General features: G+C 33.8%; 1 protein-coding gene across 3 annotated transcripts in view; it reads left to right on the top strand.

Annotated features, from left to right (window-relative positions):
• The window catches only part of VPS13A (vacuolar protein sorting 13 homolog A), a 261,903-nt gene that overhangs the window by 190,249 nt on the left and 51,575 nt on the right, over nt 1-20,079 (top strand). For all 3 annotated transcript variants that reach the window (XM_057725285.1, XM_057725287.1, XM_057725286.1), the window contains 11 exons: nt 629-1,024; nt 1,282-1,386; nt 1,505-1,651; nt 7,161-7,289; nt 7,692-7,825; nt 11,658-11,787; nt 15,880-16,112; nt 17,997-18,150; nt 18,666-18,812; nt 19,015-19,096; nt 19,699-19,768. In XM_057725285.1, coding sequence (XP_057581268.1) covers nt 629-1,024; nt 1,282-1,386; nt 1,505-1,651; nt 7,161-7,289; nt 7,692-7,825; nt 11,658-11,787; nt 15,880-16,112; nt 17,997-18,150; nt 18,666-18,812; nt 19,015-19,096; nt 19,699-19,768 — 1,727 coding nt within the window. The remainder of the gene's footprint in view (nt 1-628; nt 1,025-1,281; nt 1,387-1,504; nt 1,652-7,160; nt 7,290-7,691; nt 7,826-11,657; nt 11,788-15,879; nt 16,113-17,996; nt 18,151-18,665; nt 18,813-19,014; nt 19,097-19,698; nt 19,769-20,079) is intronic.

Below are 20,079 nucleotides of genomic sequence, written 5' to 3'. Positions count from 1 at the left end.
GGATATGATCAGTTTTTAGAAAGACAGTTTGGCTGTGGTGTGAAGAAGGGCTTAGAGAAGACAAGAGCAGTTAGGAGACTTAGAGGGAGAGGTCACAGTGACACCAACTAAGGTAATGCAAGCGAGGGTGGAGAGAAATGAACAGTTTTGAAAGTTACGTAAGATGCAGTATAAACAGTGATTGAAAATGGGTTATGAGAGTTTGTAAAAATCAAAAATGGGAGTTAGTAGGGATTGCTTATTTTGGATTACATATATTTTTCATTATTTTGTAGTTTTCACGACTAAAATTACTAGTGGATAAGATTTTTTTGTTTTACTAATTACAGTGTTTTATAGTCTTCATTAGTGCCAGCGAAATTTCACACTATGTTATTTAACTTAATTTTATTTTCACAATAGTCCTTTGAAGTAGATCATTTAGACCATTTTACAAATACGGTGACTCAAATCTCAAATAATTTATAGAAATTTACAGTTGACAGAGTTAGAACTTGAACATAAGTCTTCTGTTTCTGACAGGTATTTCAAAAGCATTTTGTATAACATTTGAAATTGCTAAATAAAATATAAAATATTTTGACATATTGAAGCATTAAAAATTTACTGTATTTTTTTTTTATTATAGGGGATTGAACATAGAGTTTTTACTCTATATGAAGGCCGTTCAGCCCAGATTTGTACTGTACAGTTGGATAAAGCCAGGCTGCATTTAAAATTACTTGACTATCTTAATCATGATTGGAAAAGTGAATATCATATAAAACCTAATCAACAAGATATTAGTTTCATCAGTTTTACTTGTGTTACAGAAATAGAAAAGACTGATTTAGATATTGCTATTCATGTGACTTATAATACTGGCCAGACAATTTTGGCATTTCATAGTCCTTACTGGATGGTCAATAAAACTGGTCGAATGTTGCAGTATAAAGCAGATGGAATTCATCGAAAGCATCCACCTAATTATAAAAAGCCAGTTCTCTTTTCTTTTCAGCCAAAGCACTTTTTCAATAACAACAAGGTATGTGAATTTTTTTTTAACTTTCATTCTTCTTTAGCTACTTATCACTCCTTTTTGTTTGTTTTGAAGAAAAAATATGAAACAGGTAGAAATAACATTTGTGAAATATTTGAGGTTAAAAAGATTAGAATTTAGTCTTGGGAAAGGTACATTAACAATATAACATTAGTTTGGGCTAAAAAGAAAAAATATATCAAGTTTGGTAGGGATTTTTAAAGGTACCTAAATACTAATATATTTGAAATATTTTTTTCTAGGTTCAGCTTATGGTAACTGATAGTGAATTGTCAGATCAGTTTTCAATTGATACTGTTGGTAGTCATGGAGCTGTTAAATGTAAAGGCCCGAAAATGGAATATCAAGTGAGTTCATTGTTGCTCATCAGGAAACTTTTATTTAAGCCCTGTTGAGTACTTAATTTTTATAAGGATGTTATGATAATGGAATAGTTTTTTGAAATGTTAATTTTTTTTCCTGTAGGTTGGTGTCACCATAGACCTCAGCAGTTTTAACATTACCAGAATTGTCACATTTACACCCTTTTTTTTGATTAAAAACAAAAGCAAATATCATATATCAGTGGCTGAAGAGGGAAATGATAAATGGCTCTCTCTTGATTTGGAACAGGTGGGTAGATGAATTTTGAAAATGTACCTCTTTGGATTTTCATTTTCCTTGAAGTTAGATACCTGAAATCACTGTGTAATGTTTTAACTCTCCACCCCTACCTCCCGATTTTGTTTCAGTTCCATGAAAATTTGAGTATTTGTCTGTACCAGAATAAACCAAATAAATTACTTAATTATTAAAAACTGAACATTGTCATATAAGAATGCGTTGCTTGATACGACAGGTAGACATTTAATAATTACTAGCCAAATGGGGTTACATATAGCAATAGAAGACTGGATAAAGTATAAATGCAGCGAAGAGAAGGAAATTATTTATTCTCTTCGGAAGTTGCTAGAAATGCCTTTATAGAGTAGGTTAAGCTAATTATTTGCTTTTGGAAAGACTGAGGTTAATAGAATACTCCTGAAGAAATTTTATTCTAAGTATGTTAGGATTATTAGAGAAGTGTTTGCTATTTTTATTCATTATGCCATATTGCTTTGAAACCATCCTTCTGGAATCATTATTCTTGATGTACATCCTTTGGCATTTCCTTTAGAGCTGATCTGGAGGTAAATACAATCAGTTTGTGTTTATTCATAAAAGTTTTAATCATCTTTTATGATAATTTTTCTTGATAATCAATTCTATTTTTTTTCAACATGTAGCATTTACTCTGTTATATTCTGGCTTCCATTTTTGTTGAAAATTCTGCTGTGTGATTTGTTGTGATTCTGTCATTTCTTTGGAGGTCATCTTTCCTTTTTCTCTAGCTGCCTTCACAGTCTTCTCTTTGTCTTTGATGTTCTGCAGTCATGCAAACATGCATTCGTCTGCATGTGGGTTCCTTTTATATATCCTGCTTGAGATACTTTATTCCTAGATCTGTAGATTAATATATTTCATACTTCAGTAAAATTTGCAGCTATTTTATCTTTAAATACTGCCTCTCCTCTGTTTGTCCATTTCCTCCTTCTGGGTCTTTAATCAGATTTGTTCTAGACCTTCATATCCTTTTTTCCATGTATCTTATTATCTTTTTTATATTTTCTATCTGTATAGCTCTCTTTACTTCATTCTGGATAAAGTCTACGTCTGTATTTCTCATAGATTTTTACTTTTATTGTATATATTATACGGTGTGTGTGTATATATACATGCTGTTTGAGCCTTCAACTGAGTTTTTTATTTGAATAATTATATTTCTACAAGTTGTACCTTTTTTCATGTTTGCCTGTTCTTTCATTCTTTCAACGAATACTTATTGTGTATTCCTTATGTGCCCTGTGATACATCTTTTAACAAAACCACAAGTCCCTGTCTTTGTGTAGTTTACATTTCAGTGGGAGTGTGGGGGAGTCATTAAATTGATAATACCATAGTCAACTAGTAAAATACATAGTATGTTTAAAGGTGACAAGTGTAATAGGGAAAAAGGAAATAAGACAGGCTAAGAGGTGTTAAGAGTTCTAATGAGCAAGGAATGGGCTATAATTTTACATAAGGCGGTCAAGGACAGGACTCACTGAGGTCACTTTTGAACAAACTTGGAGAAAATGTGAGAGGGACACTTGTCAAGAGTTCAGCTGAGTTGGAGCTGAACTGCCAGGTAAAGGAGTAGCTGATTAAGACAACAAGCCAAGATAAAAGTAACAGTCAAGACTTTCATCACTTACTGCAGTAGTGTAAGTAAGAGGCTAAACTCCCTGTGTATCATTTTCCTATGGAACAGCATTAGTTAGGGGTGGGGTGGATCAGTGAGGGTAGTGTCACTGTCAGGGGCCTGAACAGAAAGCTCTTCCCGTTTTATGCATCTGGGGTATGGGAGAGAGCAAAGGGGAAGGGCTAGAAGTGGAAAAGTACTGAGCTCTGAGTCAGAGTAGAGAAAAAGTGGCTTCACGGTTCCCCTCTCTCCTTGATAAAGAAGTCTTGCAGAGTGTCCTGAGGGAGACCTTTGAACAAAGTTGCCTGCGGTAGGAATGAAGACATTTGTAAGGGCATGGTGAGTAGTGGGGGCTGAGTTCTTGAGAATGCAGTCCCCTGGCTATGCACCTAGTCTGGTAGGAGGAGGGCAGCTTTGCCCTATGAGACCTGCCAGATAAAGCCTTTGTAATTGCCAGTGGTATGACCTGAAATGTCGCACATAGGTTTTTAGCCAGGAGCTGGACCCCTCAGCAATGTGGATATCTGGGGAAACAGCATTAAAGACAAAGAATCAGCCAGGGTAGGTGCCCTAAAGTGGGAGAATATTTGGCATGTTTGAGGGATAGCAAAAGAGGCCAGTGTTATTGTAGAGGGACAAGTATTTAGAAGAGAGCAAGGCATAACGATGATAAAGAGTAACCGTGCAGAACTTTGTGACCCATTACAAGGATTTTAACTTTTGCTCTGAGTGAAATGGAGAGAGCTAATAGAGTGCTTTGAACAGTGATGAAACACAGTAGGCTCTCAATAGATATTTGTTGAATGAATATGTGATTTGTTTTGGCACGTTTCATGTGTGCTCATTAAGTCTGCGGATTCTTGGTTTGTTGAATATAGAACTCTAGATGCTAAGGTTATAACTCCAGCTTTGTTTTACTTTATATATTTTCTAGGCATATCTTTTTCCATACTTTTATTTATGATAGTTCTATGTCCCCATTTATATGTCAGTTGCAGATAAGATTATTGGGTCTTTTTTTTTTAATATTTTATTTTTGACTCTGTTGGGTCTTTGTTGCTGCGTGCGGGCTTTCTCTAGTTCTGGCAAGCGGTGGCTTCTCTTATTGTGGAGCATGTGTTCTAGGTGCATGGGCTTCAGTAGTTGCAGCGCATGGGCTCAGTAGTTGTGGCTCCCAGACTCTAGAGTACAGGTTCAGCAGCTGTGGTGCACAGGCTTAGTTGTTCTGCAACACGTGGGATCTTCCCGGACTGGGGATAGAACCCGTGTCCCCTGCCTTGTCAGGTGAACTCTCAACCACTGTGCCGCCAGGGAAGCCTGGGCCTTCTCTTTTTAAAAACCTAATCTGTAGCTTCTGTCTTCTAACAGTTTATGTTTACAGTAATTGCAATTACAAATGTATAAGAACTTTTTTATTTTATTTTTTCTTTTTAATTTCAACTTTTTTTTTAAAAATATTATTTATTGGTGGCTGTGCTGGGTCTTAATTGTGGCACACGGGATCTTTGTTGCAGCATGTGGTCTGCTTAGTTGCGGCATGCAGACTCAGTTGTGGCATGCATATGGGATCTAGTTTTCTGACCAAGGGTTGAACCTGGGCCCCCCTGCATTGAGTGCAGAGTCTTATCTGCTGGACCGTCAGGCAAGTCCCTCAGCTTTTCCTAAGATAAATTTCTTTTGCTAGTTTAAAATCTTCACATTTTAATTTTTGATTACAGTAGTCAACCTTAACTTAAAATGCATATTTATGATTATTGCTATGTTTATTTGTTAAACTTATGTATATCTCTATTTTCCCACTGCAAAAGACAAGTACTTTAGCACTTTCTCTGGTCTCAAGAGGTTGAGCATGTAACTCTTTAAAAAGATATGGCATATATTACTAAACATAAAATATACATTTGTAAGCCAAGGCTACCAGGAACTAGCAAGGCTTGGGGGTTTTCAGAGAGCACATCATTTTTAGTCTTCTTAGTTCCTCCTGGGAAATATGCTTGGATTGGTATTGCTACTGTTTTGACTCTCCCAGGTAAGTTTCCACTGGGTTGCAAGAAGCCCCAAGTGGGAACTTTCTCAGCCTCTTATAGCCTTAACCATGTCTCATGTCTGGTTCCATTAATTATTTTTTATGATTGAATAAAACTGACTTTAACAAGTTAAGGCACTTGACTCTGACATCTAGGTTCTGCTGCATTGCCCTCAGGTCACATGGTGATGATCATGAGAACATGAGCGGTCTCATGAATTATGTGATGTTACTAGCCTGGTCAGAACCAATCACACTAAGACCTGGTTTATGTAATAGTTTACAGACAAGGCTGGTCCTCTATTCCTGTTCTTTTATTTTATTTTATTTTTTTATAAATTTATTTCTTTATTTATTGGCTGTGTTGGATCTTTGTTGCTGTACACAGGCTTTCTCTAGTTGCAGCGAGCTACTCTTAGCTGTGGTGCATGGGCTTCTCATTGTGGTGGCTTCTCTTGTTGCGGAGCACAGGCTCTAGGTATGCAGGCTTCAGTAGTTGTGGCACATGGGATCAATAGTTGTGGCTCGCAGGCTCTAGAGCAGTTGTGGCTCAGTAGTTGTGGTGCACAGGCTTAGTTGCTCTGCGGCATGTGGTATCTTCCTGGACCAGGGCTCAAACCCACATCACCTGCATTGGCAGATGGATTGTTAACCACTGCACCACCAGAGGAGTCCCATTCCTGTTCTTTTAGCTCTTTTCTTTGCTTCCAGCTTCTGTTGTCTGGTCTTCTTTCTGGGTGCTCTGACTGTCTCCTGTTCCGTTAGTTGGTTTCCAGATCACTGGTGTCCAGGTTGTTTCTTAAGATTTTGAGCCTGTTTTCTACTCTGAACTATAGATACTTCGCTTTGTTTTATCTTTATTTGACTTCCAGTACTCTCGATTTAATATATGCCCTGACTCGACGTTTGTGTGTACATGGACTACTGCTTAATTAAACTACTGCTAAGTGATTCCCACAACCCAATTATGACTTTTAGTAACTGAACATTCCCCTTTTTAAACTGATCACTTGGCTCAGTTTACTTACTTATTTTTCAGTCCATCTCTAGACCTGGACCACATTAATGTCTCTTCACAGCACTTTAATTATCATAGCTCTTCAACTTCCTACCCATTACTGCTTGCACCCACAAGTGGTGCTCCATCTCAAAGTCAACAGTTTATAGCTAACCAATCCAATAACCAGAGTAATGTTGAAAGAGGTTTATTTTAAGACAATTTTAAGTCTACTCCGATGGGTTTATTAAAATGATAAATAAAACTGAAATCAGTTTTATTTAAATAAATATGTGTAATATATGTTTTTTTTCTTTATTGGAGTATAATTGCTTTACAATGTTGTGTTAGTTTCTGCTGTACAACAAAGTGAATCAGCTATATGTATACATATATCCCCATATCCCCTCCCTCTTGAGCCTCCGTCCCACCCTCCCCATCCCACCCCTGTAGGTCGTCACAAAGCACCAAGCTGATCTCCCTGTGCTATGCAGTAGCTTCCCACTAGCCATCTGTTTTACTTTTGGTAGTGTATATATGTCAGTGCTACTCTCTCACTACGTTCCAGCCTCACCTTACCCCCCGTGTCCTCAAGTCCATTCTCTACGTCTGTGTCTCTATTCCTGCCCTGCCACTTATGTTCATCAGTACCATTTTTCTAGATTCCATAAATATGCATTAGCATACAGTATTTGTTTTTCTCTTTCTGACTTACTTCACTGTATATGATGGACTCTTGAGTCCATCCACCTCACATTTTAACTTAATTTTGTTCCTTTTTATGGCTGAATAATATTCCATTGTATATAATATATATGTGCCACATCATATGTTTTAGTGTATCCCCTTCTGGCCTGAGGATGCTTCTAATAAACTTCTTATTCAAGTTGAAAGAAGTGAAGGCCCTCCCAAAAAGATATATTTTAACAAGCAAGAAAGTTGTATTTTATTGCGTCTGGATAATGAGGTAAGTGATTCTTTTATGTATGTGATTAGAGAAGCTCATATATACTTACTAATTTTTTTTGTATTAAATGATTTTTTTGTTTGTTTAACCAAAAATGAACAAACATTTCTCTTTGCAAAGGGAAAAAGTTCTAAAAAGAAACAAGAGACAATTGTTTCTATATAACAATTTAGTATTAATTTAAAACAATTTAATACTAGAATATACCACATCTTGAATTTGACCCATCTGATATAATAATTGATCATGGTTTTCTAGACATGCAGTATAAAATCCTGAATTACTTTCTAAATTATCAAAAAATGTATTAAGTTTTGAATAGTTTTTATTATTATTTGTTACTGGTTAATATTCTTTGGCAAATGATCACATTAGAGAATATTTTCTTTTGCTTTTTTCTAGCTTGGAGGTATTATAGCAGAAGTGAATTTGGCTGAGCATTCGACAGTTATTACATTTTCAGATTATCGTGATGGAGCAGCTACATTCCTGTTAATAAATCACACCAAGAATGACATTGTCCAATACAAGCAAAGGTAAGAAGATTTTTACAAGTGCAGTATCCCCTGATTGTAGCAGAATCTAGGTGACAAGACATTGACTTTATGATTATTTTCTAAGAGTATAAACACCGATAATGGCATTACAGCCATGTAAAACAATGTCCTTATTAAAAAAAGAAAGTATAGTGAAGTATATAGGGTTAAAACTGACTTGAGATCTATAATTTACTCTTTAAAAATTTCAGCATAATTGAAAGTCTAGTTAACATCCATCACCAAACATAACAATTTTTTTTTCTTGTGGCGAGAACTTTAAAGACTTACTCTCTTAGCAGCTTTCACTATTATTAACTATAGTCGTCATGCTGTACCTCACATCCCCGTGATTGATTTATTTTTTAACTGGAAGTTGGTAACTTTTGACCAGCTTCACTTATTTCATCCACCCCCACCCCTGCCTCTAGCAACTTCCAACCTGTTCTCTGTATCTATGTGTCTGGTTTTTTTTTTTGGTGGTTTTTTGTTTTTTCTTTTTTTTTAGATTCTACATATAAGTGAGATCATATGGTATCTGTGTTTTTCTGACTTATTTCACTTAGCATAATGCCATTAAGGTCCATCCATATGGTCTCAAATGGCAAGATTTCCTTCTTTTTTTTGGATGAATAATATTTTATTTTATATGTACATATATATAGATATACATGCATACACACACACACACACATGTGTACATATATACACACACACCAGATTTTCTTCAGTCATTCATAAGTGGACACTTAGGTTGTTTCCTTGTCTTGGTGATTATAAATAATGCTGCAGTTAATATGCATATATTTTTTTGAATTAGTGTCTTCATTTCCAGTGAACAGATATCCAGTTGCTGGATCACATGTTCCATTTTATTTTTTTGAGAAACTTCCATGTTGTTTTCCATAGTGGCTGCACCAATTTGCATTACCACCAACAATACACAAGCGTTCCCTTTTCTCAACATCCTTCCCAACACTTATTTATTTTCTTGTCTTTTTCATAACAAGCATTCTAGCAGGTGTGAGATGATATCTCATTGTAGTTTTGATTTGCATTTCCCTGATGATTAGTGATATAATTTACTTTTAAATGCTTCAAAAAAAGAAAAACCAGAACTGAAGCAGGTGTGGCAAAAGCTTGATCACTGTGGAATCTGGTGAGGAAATTATCAGGGTTTTTAATAAGAATTTTGTCTGTCTTTGGAATTTTTTATTTTTAATGAACATAATGTAAACATTGTTTATTCAGGTTTTTTTCAAGCAGTAGATACCTTTTTCTTGCTGAGGCATGTGGGAAAGGACTGCTACACTTTTAAGCTTTTCTAAATACGATATTTATATCTTGCTATTTCAGGACTACTCATTACATCATTTGTTTCAATATACTGTGATATCATATCCTCTTAGTACCACTTAAGTTTATGTAACCTTCTGTTCCTCTGCTTATGGGTCCCAAGTTGTCTTGAATTTATTTTGTCTACTTGTTTTTAGTTTGTTTTCATGTCACTTATCAGTGGGCCTGTATTTATCAACGCATTTATGCTTTTTTCCCACTGCTGACTGTACACTTTGAATCATTCACTAAAATAGGCATTGACTGAATGAGAACCCCAAGGTTGAGCTAGCAGATACCTAGAATTCCTCCTTGCCTATCAGTTCTCTCATTTGAGGAAGATGTTGAGAGAGGAGAGCCTATTTGTGATGATTATCCATATTATAAAAATAATAAGTTGGTTGATTAAAACTGACAAAGGCAAACAGAAATGGTTTTTTCTTATTTGCCCTTCAATTCATGTACCTCAGCTAGCCTTTCCCAAAGACACTTTCACAGAATTAAGACCTCCAGAAAATAATTTGAGTGACTCTTTTCTTGATTCTCTCAAGAAAGGTACGTAACTGGTAACATCTAACATACATAGGAACTAAATTAATTCTTTATATATTGTGGATGATTTAGGGCATCGTAGCTTCATTCTCTGACATCTGGTTGAGGCTGGCTGAGGCTGAACTAGAGACGTCTCAAGTGTTTTCTTTGGCCTTGACTTTGCACTCTATAGTACAGTTCAGATGTAAAGTGTTTAGAAATTTTATCTACTGCATTGTTACAACTGTAAAAGTAAGGGATAAGGGAGAAACTGGATGTGATCCTGTGTAGAAGTTCTGAAACCTAAAAAATAAATTGCAGTCTTAATGGAAATTTATAAAATTAATATATAGATTAAAGCATTTGTCACATTGTGTTGTCACTTGTGAGACTTGTACACATACATAGTTAACATTCTGAGTTAACATTACTTTTTATTTTCTTTGAATTCCCTGAGATAAATTTGAGATGAATTTTTTCATGAGGAATATTCTGCAATGAATTAAATAGATTAAAATTTATATGAATTAAAGCATTTCTCAATACTTTTAAACCAAATTTATCTGCTGAACATGATTACATTTCATTTTTTTTATAGAAAAATAAGGAACATACGGCTTTGTTTCCTCTGCCTTCCCTTCCCTTGGCTTTTTTGTTAATATGGTTTTTAATTGTTTTGTATGTATAAAAATAATAGCTGTCCATTATTTTTTAAAATTCTGTAGAGAAACTATGAAAAGAAAAACATAATCCCTGGAATCCCAACACTGTCAACATTTTGATTCAGTTCTTTTATACTGTTGCTCTGTATTTATATTTCTGAATCTTTTGTTTTTAACAGCTATTGTGAGCATGTAAATTAGCTTCAAAAACACAGTTGTCAATGAATGTATGATATTGCATCATTTAGATGCACTATAATCAAATGTTCCTCTGTTGTTGAGAATTTATTCCCAATTTTATAATCTTAGAATCTCTCTTTTGATAAAAAAAATGTTTGACCCATTTGTAATCCTTATAGCAACTAATTTATGATGCCATACTTTTTTGGTAACATAGATTATTTTCTTCTAACGATAATTTGGAAAATATACATTTTGTTTCTCTTGTAGGTAACTGATTTTTGTCTTCTTGAAGATTTTCATGTGTTTTGTGTGTCTGTTTGGCTGTATGGGGTTTTAGTTGTGGCATGCGAGATCTTTTGTTGTGGCCTGCGGGTTCCAGGTTGCACAGGCTCAGTAGTTGCAGCATGCAGGCTCTTGAGTGCACAGTCTCAGTAGTTGTGGTACATGGGCTTAGTTGCCTCAAGGCATGTGGGATCTTAGTTCCCCAGCCAGGGATCGAACCCGCATCTCCTGCATTGGGAGGCAGATTCTTAATTACTGCACCACCACAGAAGTCCTAGGATGATATTCTGTTTCTGTTAATTTAGTCCGATACCCAATGAAGTCTAATCTGTAGAGTCAGCTTCTTCAGCTCAGAAAAGTTATATTATTTCTTCGGTTTCTAAGTTCTCCATTTTCTTTTGGGGGGTTGAGTTTCTTAGATTTATATCCCATGTCTTTTAATTTTTAAAAATAATTGAGCTGTGTTGTTTTTGCCACAGTAAAACCAGTACTTAGGAAAGGGTTACCAATTAAATCCTCTTAGATTTGGTACAGATAAGATAAAGTAATAGGAATAATTTTCTTTTATAATTATTTTATATTAAAACAAAAGCTGACAGAGTGGTTTCAGAAACCCGGAGATATTTATTTCCTAACTAGGACAGAATTTCCCTTGAAATAGTCTCATTATTTTCTCAGAAAACCACTTTTTTATTGTATAAGGAAAATTTTCAGCCTACTCTTTATCAGAACTATCACAATCTCAATTAATGGACTCAGTTAATGAAGTATTATTTTGGATCCTTTATATACTTGTATACTTGGACTTAATTTAATGCATTTTTTACTGTTTATTTCAGTTCCCTCTGTGAAATAGAAGATTCCCTTCCTCCTGGAAAAGCAGTATTTTATACATGGGCTGATCCAGTGGGCTCTAGAAAGCTGAAGTGGAAATGTGGGAAAAGCCACGGTGAAGTAACACAAAAGGATGTATGTGCTGGGTTGAGAGTGATGTTTAAAATCATGGATTTGTACATTCCTTTTTTTGGTTTTGTTAATTTTGGCTCTTATGTTTTGAAACTGTGATTAGGTAGATACAAATTTAGAATTATGTCTTTCTGTTAAGTTATATTAGTATATAATATTGCCATGCCCACCATGGTATCTCTTTAGGCTTAAACATTCCGACTTACAAAACTATCATAGGCCACACTTTGCAGCTGCTTACTTGGGAGGTTACAGGCCAGGAAACACAGCATGCCAGCAGGGAGCCTCAGACAAGTTTAGGAGTTGTTCTCTTTGGTCACCTCAAATGACAGCTTTGATGTAAGGGAGAGCAAGGCTCACTGGGTGTGTTATGAGCTGCCTTGACCTAGAAGCCCTACTCCACAGTAGCAGATATCTTATAACGACCCGTGAGCATAGCTTGCAGGTTTTCTGCAAGGGACAAATAAGGTTCATCACATTAAGAGAAGCCTAAAGCTTTAGCTTCCTACTGTATTACAACATTCATTCTTGACTTATTAAAACTTGCTGTAAATTAGTACTTGTACCACTTTCCCAGTAATATAAGGGCTTTAGAACTCTAACTCCATTTACTCCCTTCCATCTTATGCAATATTGTTGTCTTATTTCTAAATATGTTAACTCCCATACGAAGTATTATTACTGCTTTCTACAATTAATATTCCATTTAACTTAACCCATGTATTTCTCCTTTTGCCACTTTTCATTTCTGCCTGTATCTCCATGTTTCTGTTTGGGTTCATTTTTCTTCTCTTTACTGTTTTTTTAGTGGAGTTGTTGACTAAAAAATTATTCACAACTTAAAAGTTGAGAGTTATGTTTTATTTGGTGGGAATTTTTAGGACTTCAAGTCCTGGAGGCAGCATCCAAAGTAACCCTGAAAGAACTGCTCTGAGGAGGCAAGGATGGGAAAGCCAGGATATATAGGAGTTTTTCAGCAAAGGGCAGGTAGTCTGAACGTCAAAAGATTATCGTTAAAGAAAACCAGATATGTCAAGTTAAGGAATTTAGCCCTTTTCTGTGTGTGGGAAGATGGCAAAAGTCTGGGCTCACTGAAATCATTCCTTTGATATGGACCTCAGCTATCTGAGGCCAATATCCTGTATTTTTACATCCTGAGTATCCTCAGGGCTCACTGTGGGGAGTGACTGCAGTCTGATGGCCTCTAGGTGGCAGGTATTCTTTGCTTCCTGAGTTCCTTCAGGGCTCACCTGCTTAGCATAGGCTGTGGCTATGTGTCATCCTTTGTTTACTCATATGGCAGCCAGTATTCCATTTATCAGAGTCTACAACTGATTAGTTTTCTGTCAGTTTCATTTGTCTGGAAATGTCTGTATTTTGCCGTGTTTTTAGTGGGATATTTCTGCTGGCTATCAAATTTCAGTGTTGGCACCTATTTTTTTCTCATCTTAGGAATTCACCATTACATAAATGTTAGACTTTTCACCATGTCTCTTACGACTTTTATGTGTTGTTCTATATTGTTTCATCCTTTTCTCTCCTTCCTTCAGTATGGATATTTTCTTCTGACCTGATTTTCACTATGCTTTTCTTGCTGTGTCTAATCTGCTCTTGAAATCATCCTTTGAGTTCTTAGTTTTAATTATTGAAATGATCGGTTCTAAGATTTCTATTGTAGAAGTTTTTGTTCCAAAATTCTCTATCTTGTTATATAATTTCTTGAAAGTTTTGATCATAACTACTCTAAAGCCTACCTGACAACTCCAATATCTAAATTTCATGTGGATATTCTTAAATTTTCTCTTTTTTTCTTAGTTTTCACTCAAGTCCATACTTTATGCATGTTTATTTTTGACTGTGCTGGACATAGTATATGAAATTTTTTAAAGATAATTTGAGGCTCCATATGAGGTACCCTTTCTCTTAAGGACATGTGATTTTGCCTTTGTAAGGCAGCTTATCTAGGGGAAGATTACCTTAATTTAAATGGGGATTGAAATTATTTGAATCTGGTCTTCAATCCTTGTGAGGATTTGTGTACATCCAATTTACCCTGACACCTAAAGTATTGCCCTTTGAGGATTCAACTAAAAGCCTAAGCTGTTGACCCTTCTTTTTGGTGTGACCTGTACTCCAGTTTTAGTCCTTCCAGTCCCAATTTTAATGATTTTCTTAACCTCTCAGTGTTTGCTTTTACTTGTAGAACTGGCAGTTGTGAACTCTGAATACAAAATTCACTTTTATTGCCTTTCTTTCTTTCTCAGATCTTGGCCCCATTAATTCTCACTACTTTGGTAGCTTTTCTGTCTTTTCAAACACATATTTTTCCTTTTTAGACTTTGTCCAGCCTTTACTGTTAGGAAGAGGGTTGGTCCAAGACCACATAGTCATCAATTGCCAGATCAGAAACCCATGATATCTTTTTAAAATTAAGCTTGTTAGCATATGGGAGTGTAATGGCATTTTGTCTGTTGATTTTTTTTATCCAGAACATTCACTGAATTCTCTTATTAATATTGATTATTTGTTTTGTATTTTTCCATATGGACAATCATGGGCACTTAGAAATAATGAGAGTTTTGTTTTCTCCTTTTCAATCCTTTGATCTTTAATTTCTTTTTGCCTTACTGGACTGCCTAGTATCTCTATGTACTGTTGAATAAAACTGGTATTTACACATATCTTTGCCTTAGTTCTGGTCTCAAGTTATAACCTTCAACATTTACCTTTGTGTGATCTTTGCCGAATTTTGGTGTGTGTTTGGGGAGTTTGATAAGAGATTAAAGAACTTCTCATCTAGTCTTTGTTTGCCAAAAGTTTTTATTATGCCTGGATATTAAATTTTATAAAATTTTTTCTCCCATATATTTTATTTGTATGACATTCCTTTACTTGACATTCATCTTAGATCACTTTCCTTTTGCCAGTGTTTAATTCTTCCTATAGAATTTCCTTGAGTGAGTCCCTGTTGATGGTGAAATCTTGTAGTTTTCATTTGTCTTTAGGCATCTTTATTTCCTGTACTTTTCTTCACTGAAGGATATTTTTGCTGAGTAAGGAATTCTGGGTTCTGAGTTGTTTTCTCTTAACATATTGATGGTGTTTTTCCATTGTCTTTCCAGTGTTACTCTTGTGGAGTCCAGTGTTTTTTTTAAGTGTATTTGAGAGGGCTGCCCATAGTTGGCCTAACTTTATTTTTTAAATCCATGATTAATAGATTTATTCAGGAAAAATACTTCATTTTAATATAAAAAATAAAAATAAATATTTGACCTGTTGATTAGTACTTTTGCATGTTTATATTCACAATATTTATATCATAATGATAGATCAAGTTTATAAAGATAAATCTGTAACATATTAGAAAGACTGCAGAATTATTTGGAAATTATTTATATCTTAATGTAGTTTGAGTACTATGTATTTTATTTTAGAAAGTGTTATAAGTGACATGGCTGTGGTAACAACTCATTTTTAATCTTAGTGAATTATAACATAGATGTGTACTATACATTATAATTTCCTGTTAATCACTGTTCACTTAACTAGAAATTTGTTGCTGACAGTTAATTATTAGAAGTTAATTATTGAAACTGAAGACCCTGATATCAGCACAATGTTTATATATAAAGGCTTCCTGCAGAGTTAACCCTATAGTAAATATTTGTGCTTTGTAGAGCATGCAACTGAGGTGTCAGATATTCTTTATCTTATTTAGTTCAGCTCTGCAAGGGAATATGAATTTCTGACTGAACAACTTTTAATGCATAACACGTTGATTAGTCTTGTAATAAATCAGAGAAAATAAAATTTTGTTATTGATTAGCCTAGAAAGGAAGACTTTAATTAGATTTTACTATGATATTAAAAGAACAGTTGACCTGTCTTCCTAACTTCACAATGATTATGGCAGAAACTATCATCAACGAATTTTAACTGTGTAAATTTCCAAGTGTTATACAATTATTAATTTATTTTATTCAACCCTGTGAAGAAGATGCCATTACTGTTCTCTGTTTTCAAATGTGGAATCTAGATTTCATGTTGGTTGAGACCAAACGCTAATTTTTTATTTTTTTGATGGTTTTGTTTCAGGATATGATGACACCTATAAATTTGGGGAAAAAGACCATTTATTTAGTTTCATTCTTTGAAGGCTTACAACGCATTATTTTATTCACTGAAGATCCAAGGGTATTTAAAGTGACATATGAAAGTGAGAAAGCAGAGTTAGCAGAGCAAGAAATTGTGTTGGCATTACAAGATGTTGGAATTTCTCTTGTCAACAATTATACAAAGCAAGAAGTAGCCTATATTGGCATTACAAGGTTAGATGCTTTAGAATTTGGATACATTTAAGTGATCAATTCTTAATCATTAAGAATGGTGATTGTAAAATCTAAAATGAGTTAGTTTAAATTTCCTGTTTTGACTACTCATTGATACTAATCTAAGGTAATGCTAATTTAAAAGTGCTTTGATGCTTTTTTTTGCCTTTTGATATCAAGATATACCAAAAATTAGATTTATTCAACTTATCTTTCTTTAACATGTCATTAGGAAATGTTTAATTGTTCATTACCACCTACCACAGTGCAGGGTGCACCAGAAATCTAATCTTTTTTGTATGAGTTTGTTTGTTTTTGAAGTACATTTGATCTGCAACACTGTGTTAGTTCCTGGTAGATAACATACTGATTCAGTATTTTTGTTCATCAAGTCTAGTTACCATCTGTCACCATACAAATATATTACAGTATTCTTGACTCTATTCCCCACACTTTCTAATCACTTTCGACTTTGACCATGGCACTTTAAGGTCTAATGAGGTAGTACTGTATATGCCATTTCCCATATAAATCATCACCAGTAAAACTCTTTTCTTTCCCTTATGCACTTAATATTCCTCTTCATAGGCACTTAAAATTAAGTTGTGTATTTTACTGCCTAATTTGAGAGCGTTTCTAGATTCCAATCTGTGTAACAAGGATAATGTAGTTTTATTCCTTTACTTGAGTTAAACTCTCAAATAAATATATAAATTAAAGTTATATGATACAGATTTGAATTTGCTTTTCTATGTAAAATCATCTAGAAATGCCCCTGACTTCTCCTTGAATGGTATCCATGCCATTTTAAAAAGGCATATTAAAGGGGATACTCTGGCAGTCCAGTGGTTAGGATTCTGTGTTTCCACTTCAGGGGGCACGGGTTTGATCCCTGGTCTGGGAACTAAGATCCTGCATGCCACACGGCATAGCCAAATAAATAAAAAGGTATATTAAAACTATTTTCTTAGAAATTTTTATTGTTTTCTAAAAAGTATGTTTATTACTTAAAAGGTCAAATAGACAACAGATTTTAAGTCTGTGAAACCTGATATTTGCTGTCTCATGCTAAATGATGTGAATGCAAAGGGGATTATTACATGGTTTCTACCTTTCTGTTTATTAAGTGAACATAAGTTTTAGAAGGAATAAACAAATAGAATAAATAAAATAAAAAGCTTAACATACTTAAATAAATAGATGAGAAAAGTAATTTTAGAATGTGGATAGAGTTTTAAATTCTGTATTTAAGTCTTCCAGCAATTTTTTAGTAAATTAGATTTGTTCCATTCACTGTCTCTCCTAGATTACTATTTCACACTATCTCTTTTTAAACCCCCATTCTCTTTCAGCTCACTGCCTTGCATCTTATTTCACAGAGTAAATTGATACAATCAAAAGGGAACTTCCAAAGACTCACTCCCAACATCTCAGCTTCCTATGCACCAATATTTTTTACCAATATATTGCAGTGACACATTTCCCAGTTATCATAAATACATTGTATGTGCTCCTATTTAAACATATTTTTCTACTTTTGCACTATATTTCATTCATTCCTGCCTCTTGAGGCATTGATCCAGCAATTAGCAAAATATGCTAATTTACTCTTTATTGTCTATCACTCCTCAGGTAAAAGAAAGCTCCAAAATGGCAGAAATGCTCACTTGGTAATATCCCTACCACCTAGAATAGTGCCTCAGTAGGAGTTTAATAAGTATTGGTTGAATGAATTTGTCTTTAATGTCTTTAAACTTGTAATGTGCTTGCTTACAACTAGGGATATTGCCAAAATTTACTGAAGGTTTTGTAATTCATGTAATTAACCAGTTAAAATGAAAATGTTTATAAATTAGTACCATGATTTTTGCTTTCATATATAAGTTCTGATGTGGTTTGGGAGACAAAGCCCAAGAAGAAGGCAAGATGGAAGCCAATGAGTGTAAAGCACACTGAGAAGTTAGAGAAAGAATTTAAGGAATATACTGAATCTTCACCATCAGAAGATAAGGTTATTGAGTTGGACACTAATGTTCCGGTAATATATTTAAGTACTGATAATGATGTTTTAATTTTTATCTGTTGTAGTTAGATGAAGTACGAGTTAGTGTTTAAGGAAAGACTAGTTTGCTTACAAAACAGTGAATCCTATTATACATACTTTATATAGAATATTTTAAAGGGATAGCTCTCTGTATGAAAATTCAGACTTTCTTAAGGTGCTAATGATCTATTCCTTGGTTAACAAGAAGCCAACAAGTTGTTTTATTTTTTAAATTATTTTTTCCCACTTTATTTTTTTTGATAAATTTAAAAAGTTATATAAAAAGTGATAAAACCGTTATAAAGATTATATGAATATTTTTGTGAATTGTATGGATATGGGGTATAAAGATCTCAATCAAAATCTATTCAAATATTTAGCTACTGTTTAATATTATCTTTAAAGTTTTTTGGTACAGATTTCTAATTTTAATCAATTACTAAATAAAGAGAAATTCCATATTTTGATTTGTGTGTGTGTGTGTGTGTGTGTGGGGCCATATATTTCAGGTTCGCTTCACACCTAGTGGTACTAACATGAAAATTCTGCAGCCACATGTAATAGCTATAAGAAGAAATTACCTTCCAGCACTGAAAGTAGAATATAGCACATCTGCACATCAATCATCATTTAGAATTCAAATTTACAGAATACAGGTGAGTTTGAAAAGATAGTCAAATTATATTCTAAAGGAATATGGCAATAAACTAAATGTATTCCCGTAGTCTGTTTTGTCTAGTACTGCAGTTTCATTGTTGGACTAGAGTTTTCGATTCCTTCTACTTCTTAAATGTTGTTATTCTTGTCAGGTTCTATAATTAACATGTTAATCTACTGACATGTTTTTTGTTTTCTTAGATCCAAAACCAGATACATGGTGCTATATTTCCATTTGTGTTTTACCCCATTAAACCTCCCAAGTCGGTCACCATGGATTCAGGTTTGTTTATATTTTTAGATTGCCGTAAAAATGGTTGTATTAGCTATTTGGTTTATTTTACTATAAAAATATGAAGTGAAACCATTCTCAAGTTTAGTTTCTATAGGATCATTGGAAAATTAAACAGCTTGATAAAAGACCAGGAAGTACTTAAGTAACTTCAATAAAATTGAGTGAATACTGAACAAAAGATTATTTAGGAATATATATATATAAAATATTTAGAGATATTAATTTTTTTTAAAGATTGCTAATTTGTAAACCCCTTATTTAAAAGCCACTAGAACCTTTGACTAAAGGAATAGGACCCTGAAATCTGTTTTCACAGAGTTTTCCTGATGATTCTAATGCATACTTCTGGTTTAAAATCATTAATTTGAAGGATCTGTTAACCTTAGAGTGAATACAAATAATTTAAAAAAACAATCCTGGAGTCTGAAATTATGATTGTGATAGATCTTACAAATATCGGTAATTTTAATTGATACTCATGATTTAGTAAATAATTTAGTTGTCCATTGTGATGTGTATTAAATTGCAAGAAAATGCTTATCTTTTGTTCAAAGCATCATTAAATTAATCATATTTATTAACCTTTACAGCACCAAAGCCTTTTACAGATGTCAGTATTGTCATGAGATCTGCAGGACATTCACAGATATCACGTATTAAGTAAGTGTCTTAATACATTTATTTTATGTTTATTTGATGTCTTAATTTAAATATGTAAGTTAATTTTACTCTTAAATTTTAGATGAGTCAAAGATTTAAGTATAAAATATTAAATTATAAAGGTCATGTCTCTTACTTTGCCAGAATTTTTCCTAATTAAAAAAAAAATTTTTAACTGTAAATATATTCCTGGGACTTGCTTTTTTCATTCATATTTTTACTAAAATCTATTTTGCTGTATGTAGCTACAGTTTATTTATTATCACTAATATGTAATATTCTCTTGTGTGAATATTGCACAGTTTCTTACT

The sequence above is a fragment of the Hippopotamus amphibius genome, chromosome 2 (assembly GCF_030028045.1).
Source record: "Hippopotamus amphibius kiboko isolate mHipAmp2 chromosome 2, mHipAmp2.hap2, whole genome shotgun sequence".
Classification (NCBI taxonomy): domain Eukaryota; kingdom Metazoa; phylum Chordata; class Mammalia; order Artiodactyla; family Hippopotamidae; genus Hippopotamus; species Hippopotamus amphibius.
Note: the sequence above shows the minus strand (reverse complement) of the source record. Positions and strands in the feature narration are given on the sequence as shown.